The sequence below is a fragment of the Otolemur garnettii genome, unplaced genomic scaffold (genome assembly GCF_000181295.1).
Source record: "Otolemur garnettii isolate 467f Iridium unplaced genomic scaffold, OtoGar3 scaffold00071, whole genome shotgun sequence".
NCBI classification, from domain to species: Eukaryota; Metazoa; Chordata; class Mammalia; order Primates; family Galagidae; genus Otolemur; species Otolemur garnettii.
The window spans coordinates 632,543-642,367 of record NW_003852466.1 but is presented as its reverse complement, the minus strand read 5'-3'; the positions used below and the strand labels follow the sequence as shown (position 1 = coordinate 642,367).

Here is a 9,825-nt window from a genome sequence, read left to right as displayed (position 1 = left end):
TTTGAGGCTGCAGTGAGCTACAGTGACGCCACTGTACTCTAGTTTGGGCAACAGAGACTTCATCTCCAAAAACATCCTCAAGTGTCTTCCCTATCTGTTGGCTCATAATCCCAGGGGTACTAGTTTGCTAGAGCTGTTGTAACAAAGTACTACAAACTAGATGGTTTACCACGACAGTAGCTTATTCATTCAGTTCAGGAGGCCACAAGTCCAAACTCAAGGTGTCAGCAGAACTATGCTCTCTCTGAAGGCTCTAAGCATCCTTCCTTGCCACTCCCTAACTTGGTTGCCAGCAATCTTTGGCCTACCTTGGCTTACAGATGCATCACTCTGCCTCTATCTTCACATACTCTTCTTCCCTGTGTTATCTGTGTCCAAATTTCCCTCTTCTTATGGACATGTTGGATTGGATTTATATTGGATTTAGAGCCTATCCTAATGCAGTATGACCCCAGTCTGACAAATTACATCTGCAAAGACCCTATTTCCAAATAAGGTCCTATTCATAGCTTCCAGTCGGGCATGAATTAGAAGGGATACTACTGTTTAGTCCAGTATACCAGGATAAGTTCAGATTTATTTAGGTCTCCTGCCCCTTAAGCCCATCCACCCCAGCCCTCCACAGCATGAAGGAGATACATTTTGAACTCCTTAAGACAGGAAGATTCATTTCCTAAATTGAAAACAAAATCTCTTCACTGGGCAGAAATAACCTCTCAGCAAACCATACGATGCACTTCTGAGACCTCCAGACATGCCATATGAGGCACTGCACAAAGAAGACCCACAGAGTACTGGTCTGAGAAAGAGAAGATGCAAACTCTCCTCAGCTCCCTGCAACCTATGAAACTGCAATGCTGTTGTTCTTCCTGGTGGGACAACTTCTCATTTTTTAGAAATAGTTATAAACCCCCACAGCTTTGAAAGTCCTCTAAAATATAAATTTCAAAATGCATTTGAACCAAGTATCTCCAGAATTCTCTTAGTCCTTGCAGGGAGCCCTTGGTTTTCTTGGACACATCAGTTTGAAAACCACCTTGATCACAAAAGCAGGCAGCAGGGCTTGAAGCAAAGTGGTATTTATGTGCTTGAGAAATTAAAATGACCTCAGGGATCCTACCTCAGCCTCCCAGAGTGCTAGGATTGCAGGCATGAGCCACCATGCCTGGCTGAGTGCTAATTAGTTTTCTAAATAAAGCCCAATTTTATTTTCAGTAATATTTCCTATCTTCATTGATTGACAATGCTGTCCCTTTTATTCCTAAATTTCTGTTTGAATTAGGAGTTCCCTAGGCATCTGTGCTATTCCAATTGATTGTTCTATTCTCTGGCCAGCACCATATTATTTTTATTACTGTAGAGTTGCAATAATTTAATATCCAATAGGTCCCTCTCCTTGTTCACCTAGTATTACTACAAATGCACAGATATTCTTCACAGCATTTCCACTTTGGCTTACTCTATATAATTTATGCTCTAAGTCCCCTCTGATCCTAGTATCTTACAACTTAAAAGCTTTTTCATTACTTTCTGTAAAAGTTTCCTTTCTGGGACTGCCATAAATGGGTGTGCAGGTTGTATACTGCACAACCACACGACTGCCAGTCACATCATAGTCCAATACATCAGATTTTCATATTTACTATATTTTATTGGTTTTCTAAGGAGCAGACTGGTTCTCCTGTCTACCATGTCTGAAACTGGGGTGCACCTTACATGGATGGTGTGTATTAGCTTCATTAGCAGTGTGAGAAATTATGATGTTATACTGCTCTGGCAAGGCCATAAAGTTAGCAAGTACAGAGCTGGGATGTGAAGCCAGAGAGACAAACCCACAGTCATAATTTAATGCAGATGTGTGCACCCCAAATGGGGAGGGTAGCCTGGGTCCAGTCATTTGGAGGAAGTAAAACATTTTTGACCAGAAGTGTGCAGAGGTGTATGAGCAAAAGCATGTGAGTGGAGTGGGTCCAGGGGAAACCAGGGATTGCAGCCCCTAGGCAGACACAAAGACCCACCACCAGACTTCTTGTCCAGCTTTTCCTACTGGAGGAGATGCGAGAGCGAAAGTTTGACGGCTTTGCCCGCACCATCCAGAAGGCCTGGAGGCGCCACGTGGCAGTCCGCAAGTATGAGGAGATGCGAGAGGAAGGTGAGAGACTTTCTTCAGGTGGGAGGCTCAGGGTAGGGACACATAGACCTGGAGAAGCCGGACCACAATCTCTGCACCCCCTACCCTGTATCCTCACAGCTTCCAACATCCTGCTCAACAAGAAGGAGAGGAGGTGGAACAGCATCAACCGGAACTTTGTTGGGGACTACCTGGGACTGGAGGAGCGGCCAGAGCTGCGCCAGTTCCTGGGCAAGAGGGAGCGGGTGGACTTTGCCGACTCAGTCACCAAGTATGACCGCCGCTTCAAGGTGAGGCATTAGTGAGTGGGCACATGTGAAACACTGGCTATAGCCCAGCACCCACACCAGAGGTACCCTCACCTGGCCCAGACATACCTGTCAACATGTATATATTCCCCCAGCCTAGAAACATCTGTCCCATCATAGGTAACACTCTCACCAAGCACAGACACAACTGCCCACAGGTGTGTCTAACCATGGTAGATATAGCTGTCCATCAAACATGCCCCCCATGTATCCTAAACACACCTATTAGATATACCCTCACCTGGCCAGGCACATCTGTCCATAGTTACACATTCACTTTGCCCAGAAGTCCTGATCACAGGGCCATGCATGTCTATCTAAGACACATCCCGTTACATACACCCTGACCTAGGCTAGAACACCCATCAGTTAGATATACCTTCACCTGGCCCAGATATACCTGGCCACAGGCATACTCTCACCTGACCCAGATAGCCTAGTTCATAGGTACATACCCCAATAGACCCAGACAGCCCTGACCGGTGTATACTCCCAACCTAGTCCAGATACTTCTGTCCACAGGGATATACCACCGTACCTATACACTCACACTTGGCCTAAACAGCTGGGGCACCTCCACCACAAACATATCTAATCACCTAGCCTGTGTACTCTTAACTGGGTCAGATATTCCTGTCCAACAGATACACTTTCATTCATCCCTTATCACATCTCATGTCCCAGACACTGTCATCTGCCCAGAATTTCACCCTACTCCCACCTTAGAGAGACCTACATGGCAGTTACATGCTGAAATAACCTTAATACCTTTACCTGGATAGACACTCTCACATGGTCATTGATTGGGTGGGCCCTTGCCATCCCCTGCTTTGGACAGGTTTATGTGACAGGTACACCCTCTCGTGGACTGTATGACCTCACAACCCAGACCTCCTTATCAGGCTTGGGTACCTTCCTCTGATCCATGTACTTCACCTGCTTTGGAAAGAGCATGTGGCAAGTACACCCTCTCAGCTGACCTGTATACTAGAATATTTTCACCTAGGCAGGTATCCTCAGTGGTCCTAGACAGCCCTGACCACAGGCACAGCTCAGCAGACTTGCATAGACATTCATACTTCAAACAGTTACACTCTCACCTGCCTTCTTTTACAATCTTATGCAGGTCAGAAACACAACTGCCCCTTATGATCTCTCATGAACTACAAGGGTTATCTAGCTGCCTGACTTGTACACCTCAACTGAATCATAACACCATTACCTAAACTGGCTATAGTCATATGACACAAGCACTTTCACCTAGTCCAACGGCACTCATCTGACCTAGACATTTGTGTCCAGGAGACACTCCACCTACCCTATGCCTGTTTACTAGTCCAGACACCCCTTCCTAGCCAATACACCCTCACTTGACCTATTTCTTATACAACTTAACAAGTCGTTTACTTTCACATGGAAGCCCCCCCACCCCCGGACCTGGACACTTTCCCCTGGCCCACCAGCACCACCCCTCTGCCTGGGATTGACCCCCTGGGGCCAGGCTGCCCAAAGCTCCAGCCACCAGCCTCTGGTCCTGCATCCTCATAGCCCATCAAACGGGACTTGATCCTGACACCGAAGTATGTGTATGTGATTGGGCGAGAGAAGGTGAAGAAGGGACCCGAGAAGGGCCAGGTGCGTGAGGTCTTGAAGAAGAAACTAGAGATCCAGGCCCTGCGGGGAGTGTCCCTCAGGTAAGACCAGGCCCCCACCTGCCCCACAGTCACCCTCATCTGTCCCCTGTGATCGTAGCTGCCTTCATACCTGATGGTACCTGCCCACCTACCTTATCTGCTGCAATACCTGTAAGCTTCTCTTGGCCCGTCTTGTCAAGTTCACCTGTACGTACACTTTTCTCTTCTCCTACTAGACCTGGCTCTCTATTATTATATTTACCACCTTTCCTAGCCCCTTGCCATCTTCCTTCCCCTGTTCCACCTGTGCTGCACCTTACCTGGCACTATGCTGTTCCATCTATCTCAGAAGTCCGTTCTTCAGCCACCTTTACCTGCCTTTCCTCCCCCCCCCCCCAGTACGCGGCAGGACGACTTTTTCATCCTGCAAGAGGACGCCGCCGACAGCTTCCTGGAGAGCATCTTCAAGACCGAGTTCGTCAGCCTACTGTGCAAACGCTTCGAGGAGGCGGTGCGGAGGCCTCTGCCTCTCACCTTCGGCGACACGTAAGGCCACCACCCCACGCCCCAGCACCATCCTCAGGCCGAACTGAGCCTCTGCTTTGCCCAGGGGAACCCCGGCTAGAGCCCCCAAGCTTCCTCCTCTCCCCACAGACTACAGTTCCGGGTGAAAAAAGAGGGCTGGGGAGGAGGCGGCACCCGCACCGTCACCTTCACCCGCGGCTCTGGCGATGTGGCGGTCTTCAAGGCCAGCGGCCGGGCCCTCACGGTCAGCGTGGGTGACGGGATGCCCAAGAGCTCTAGTGAGTCTGCGCGGAACTGGGCGTCGTAGACGACGGGGCGGCCGGGAGAAGGCGGGCCCAGAGAAAGAACCAGTCAAAACTCTGGGGGCGGGGCCAGTGGGGCTGGTGAAGAGGGGGCTGGGGCCATTGACGGACCGCTCCAGGGAGACTGTTGAAGAGTAAACTCAACCTTGGAGCGGCGACCAATGAGTAGGCGAGAAAATAGGAGGGGCGCGGCCAGAGAGGCAATGCTGGAACCTAATAAGTGAGGGCGTGTCCTGAGCGGACGGACTGGGTAGCGAGGCCTGTGAGTAGGTGAGGTCAGAAAGCGGGGCCAATCACTGAGCGGAGCCAGTGTGCCCATACTGAGGTGCAGATGGGTGAGCCAATGAGCTTGAAGGGCGTGTCCAATGGGCGGGGCCACACTGTGAACTCGGCCTTGTGGGTGGAGCCAAGAGCTTGGTGTGTTCTGGCCGCTACTCAAATCCCTGCATCCTTTCCTCTTTCAGAGCCTATGCGGAAGGCAATATCCCAAGGAAGACCCCGGAGGTCGGCCCCAGCCCCCATTCGGGCGGCTCCAGGTCCCCCCAGAGGTGAGGGGACGTCCCTTTCCTCTTGTGGGGCCTAAAAACCAGACCTCCAATAACAGAATCTAATGAGCACAATTGACCACTGTCTTCTTTTTTTTTTTCCTTGAGACAGTCTCACTATGTGGGCCCCGTTTGTGCCGTGGCGTCACAGTTGACAGCAACTTCAAACTCTTGGGCTTAAGTGATTCTCTTGCCTCAGCCTCCCAAGTAGCTGGGACTAAAGGTGCCCTCCGCAACCCCCGGCTATTTTTTGGTTGCATTTGTCGTTGTTTAGCAGGCCCAGGCCAGGCTCTAACCCGCCAGCCTCGGTACATATGGCTGGGGCCCTCCCTACTCACTGAGCTACGGGCACCGAGCCAACAGCTATCTTCTTTGTCCAGAACTCTCCATAGCTTCATCTCTCCCACAGAATAAAAGTTAAGCTTAGTTTGGCCTTCAAAGCCCTTCAAAATCCAACCCCAGCTAACCAGTGACCTCTCCTCCCATCCTACACCCCTGCTGTGCAAACTACATCTTATTTTGCCAACTCACCAAATTTATTCTTACCTCCAGGCCTTTACTTGGTGCTGTTTTCACCTCTTATCTCTTAAATTCCCACTTCATTTGTTGAGCTTTTAGTCATCCTCCAAGATCCACTAAAAAAGGCCCTCCTACAGAGGACAGGGGAAAACTTTCCCTTGCAGAGCCACTTTCTAGGCTCTCCTGGCCCTGGGGTCTGTCCCTCTGGTCCCAGCCAGTCCTTATACACATGGGGCTGAGAGAGTGTGGATGCCTTCTCTCTCAGGCTGGGAGCCTGGAGCCCAGTCCTCCTCACATGCTCCTAGAATCACCTTGGTAAATGCCTTGATCCTTGCTCCTGCCACAGGCCTGGATCGCAATGGGGTGCCTCCTTCTGCTAGAAGGGGCCCTATGCCCCTGGAGATCACTTCTGGAGGAAGCTCCCGGCGGCCTCCCCAGGGCCCTCCAGCCTCAACCCTGGGGGCCAGCAGACGCCAGCGGGCACGGCCACCCTCAGAACATAACACAGAATTCCTCAATGTGCCTGACCAGGGCATGGCTGGGTAAGTGGGTAGGAGGGCAGCCCCAGGAGGTGGGCAGGGGATAGAGTGATGGATGTCCCAGCTGTGGTGAGCACCCCCTGTGCCCATAGCATGCAGAGGAAGCGAAGTGTGGGGCAGCGACCTGTGCCTGGTGTAGGCCGACCCAAGCCCCAGCCTCGATCACATGGCCCGAGGTGCCGGGCACTGTACCAATATGTGGGCCAAGATGTGGATGAGCTGAGCTTCAATGTGAATGAAGTCATCGAGATCCTCATGGAAGGTGTGTGTATCAGGGCAAAGGGTGGGGTGAGGGGCACTGTCAGAATCCTGATGCATCTATGCGGCCCCATATCAATGCATACTCCTCACACAAAGCACAGAGATAACCAGCTCACAGCCCACCCTTCAGCAGAGTTAGGCTCTTCCATGCCAGTGGCTGCATAGACTAAATGGCCCTCACCCTGAAGGTAACATCCTAAACCACCCTGGGGGTCTGGCCTCATTACATCACTGCCAGTACTTCAGCTTCATTTTTCTCACCTGTCAAACACAAGGCTAATAGCAGAGTCTGCCTCAAAGACCTCAAAGACCCCTTGTGAGTAGGAAAGATGTCACATCCAGATAGCCTAAGCCACCTCCCACTTTAGTCCCCTGAAGAAGCAGAGACTCTGCTGTGGGATGTGGGTTCTCCACAGGGGTCAGGAAGTCCTGGTCATTCCTGGGAGAGAGGGAATTTGAAGGAGATGAAAGAAGGAAAGATACAAGCAAATGTTCTAGAGATGATGACAGTGTTAGCCCGTGGCTGGGAAAGAGACTATGTACTATGTCTCTCTCTCTCTCTCTCTCCCCCTCCCCCCACCCAGTCCTTCCTTCCTTCTTTTCTTCCAACTGTTGACAACTCTTTCTTTAGTTGTTGTCTTGTGCCAGGTTGGAACATAGAGATGAACAAGAAATACAACAGAGTCTGCATGAGGGCTTTCTCCAGGGCCACCTCAAGCTCTTTTCTCTCCCACAGATTCCTCAGGCTGGTGGAAGGGCCGGCTGCATGGCCAAGAGGGCCTCTTCCCTGGAAACTACGTGGAGAAAATCTGAGCTGGAGACTTGGGATTCTGCCCTTTTGCACAGCCACCCACCTGCCGGGAGGCCAGGCCCTGCCCACAGAAGCCTCGTTTATCTTGGCTGCATTAGCCTGAAAATCCAATCCTGTGGCCTTCAGGCCAGCCCAGGCACTGAGTCTCAAGATCATTCCTGCAGGCTCCCCTGCCAGGGCTCCATACACATCACTTCCACTGCCCAAGTCTCTGAGTTTTCATCTGTCAAATGGAACATATGGCAGAATCTCCCTCCCAGCTGCCCTGTAATTATGAAATGAATTGTGTCCTGTGCTGTTAGCAAAGTGCTGGGCACAGTCAGTGTGAGGGTTATCCTCTACAAGCATGACTTTACTCCTCTCAGTGAGGCAATAAACCTTTGCCCTGTGAATGCCTGAGATAACTTAGAGCCTGGCGATAAGGGCGATGCTCTCATAACCCTGTGAGGCAGGAACGTGAATGTTCCCATTTTACAGATGAAAAAATGGAGGCTTGGGCAGCACCTATGTGTGGCTCAGTGAGTAGGGTGCCAGCCCCCTATACTGAGGGTGGTGGGTTCAAACCCGGCCCTGGCCAGCTAAAACAGCAATGAGAATTGCAACAAAAAAATAGCCAGGTGTTGTGGCAGGCACCTATAGCCCAGCTACTCAGGAGGATGAGGCAAGAGAATTGCTTAAGCCCAAGAGTTAGAGGTTGCTATGAACTGTGATGCCACGGCACTCTACTAAGGGCGACAACGTGAGACTACTGTCTCTAAAAAGAAAAAAAAATGGAGGCACAGAGACAATCAGTCTCTTAACCAAGACTCCACAGAGCTTGGCCTTGTGTTTTATATATGCCCCCTTACTCCACAAAGTTTCCTTATTCTTTTCCAGAAACCTCATCCTAAATAGTCCACAGGGTCCTGTTGATCTTAAATCTGCAGTCCTCCTCCCCTAAAGCCATTTGGGACCTGACTGGACCCTAGGAAGGAAAGCAAGTCCCACATGTCCCCCTATTCCATCTACCCTGGGGTCACTCCAGCCCCTTCCTCCTATCCCATGTCTGCCCACTTAGCATTCACTCACCTGTGGTCAGGACTTGATTGACAACATTTGATAGCACAATATGGACATCCCTCAGCCCCTCAGAAAGAAGGCACTCTGGGAGAGAAAGGACCAGACTGTTTGGGGGGCAAAGACTCAGGAATGGACCAGAGAAGGGACCAGTGAGATGCAAAAGGTATCAGCAGATCTTGATGGCAAACACCACACAGAGTGATCTAAGCTTTGATGGGGACACTTCAGGCAGAGGACACCTACCCAGTTGAAGAATGGGAGGCCGGTAATCAAATAAGTGCTGGCCATGGAGTAGCTTTCTACAGTGCTAGCATCTTCTCCCTTCTGTACCTACCTTGAGAAGCTGAGCATGGCTGAAAAAAAAATCTCAAGGCCGCAATTGGGTCTCAATATCCCTTGTTATGGTCAATCATTATGTGGATGGAAAAATCCAAACTCTAAAGAGGATTATTCTGAGCCAAATGTATGTGACCTTGGCCTAGGGGGGACAAGTTGAGAAAATGCACATGAGGGAACCGTATTACAGTTTAGTTTTGTACATTCATGGGGACAGGAATTAAAGGTAAAATCATAAATCAATACATGAAAGTTATACATCCATTTGGCCCAGAAAGGCCAGACCTCTCAAAGCAGGAGCTTATGAGTCATAGGTGAGTTTTAAGCATTCTTAAGTTGGGCAACACCTTTGGCTCAGTGGGCCGGGCGCCAGCCCCATATACCAAGGGTGGCGAGTTTGAACCTAGCCCCAGCAAAACTGCAACAAAAAATAGCTGGGCATTGTGGTGGGCACCTGTGGTCCCAGCTGCTCCAGGGGCTGAGGGGAGAGAATAGCCTAAGCCCAAGAGCTGGAGGTTGCTGTGAGCTGTGATGCTATAGCACTCTACCAAGGGTAATAAAGTGAGACTCTGTCTCAGAAAAAATAAAAATAAGTATTGTTGATAATTGGTTGAAAGAGTAAAACTCTGCCTAAAGACCTGGGGTTAGTGAAAGGGAATGCTTTAGATAGGGGTCTGGGTGTCTCCACATCTGTAATCTAGCACTTTGGGAGACCAAGGCAGGAGGATCTCTTGAGGCCAGGAATTTGAGACCTCCCTGAGCAAGAACAAGACCTCATCTCTGGCTCGGCGCCTATAGCTCAACCGGCTAAGGCGCCAGCCACGTACACCTAAGGTGGCGGGTTCGAATCCCCAG

At 50.4% G+C, this 9,825-nt stretch overlaps 1 protein-coding gene and 1 pseudogene across 2 annotated transcripts in view; both read left to right on the top strand.

Annotated features, from left to right (window-relative positions):
- The window catches only part of MYO1F (myosin IF), a 39,256-nt gene extending 31,289 nt beyond the window's left edge, over positions 1 to 7,967 (top strand). The window contains exons 20-28 of one of the 2 annotated variants that reach the window (XM_003793663.3): positions 2,038 to 2,152; positions 2,252 to 2,421; positions 3,988 to 4,133; positions 4,473 to 4,619; positions 4,728 to 4,876; positions 5,365 to 5,448; positions 6,311 to 6,506; positions 6,596 to 6,765; positions 7,501 to 7,967. In XM_003793663.3, the coding sequence (XP_003793711.1) occupies positions 2,038 to 2,152; positions 2,252 to 2,421; positions 3,988 to 4,133; positions 4,473 to 4,619; positions 4,728 to 4,876; positions 5,365 to 5,448; positions 6,311 to 6,506; positions 6,596 to 6,765; positions 7,501 to 7,577 (1,254 nt within the window). In that variant the 3' untranslated portion in view covers positions 7,578 to 7,967. Of the gene's footprint in view, positions 1 to 2,037; positions 2,153 to 2,251; positions 2,422 to 3,987; positions 4,134 to 4,472; positions 4,620 to 4,727; positions 4,877 to 5,364; positions 5,449 to 6,310; positions 6,507 to 6,595; positions 6,766 to 7,500 lie in introns of those variants that run through there. The other variant, XM_023515415.1, reaches the window with a different exon arrangement.
- Positions 7,922 to 9,825, top strand: part of LOC100961867 — a 7,826-nt pseudogene continuing 5,922 nt past the window's right edge.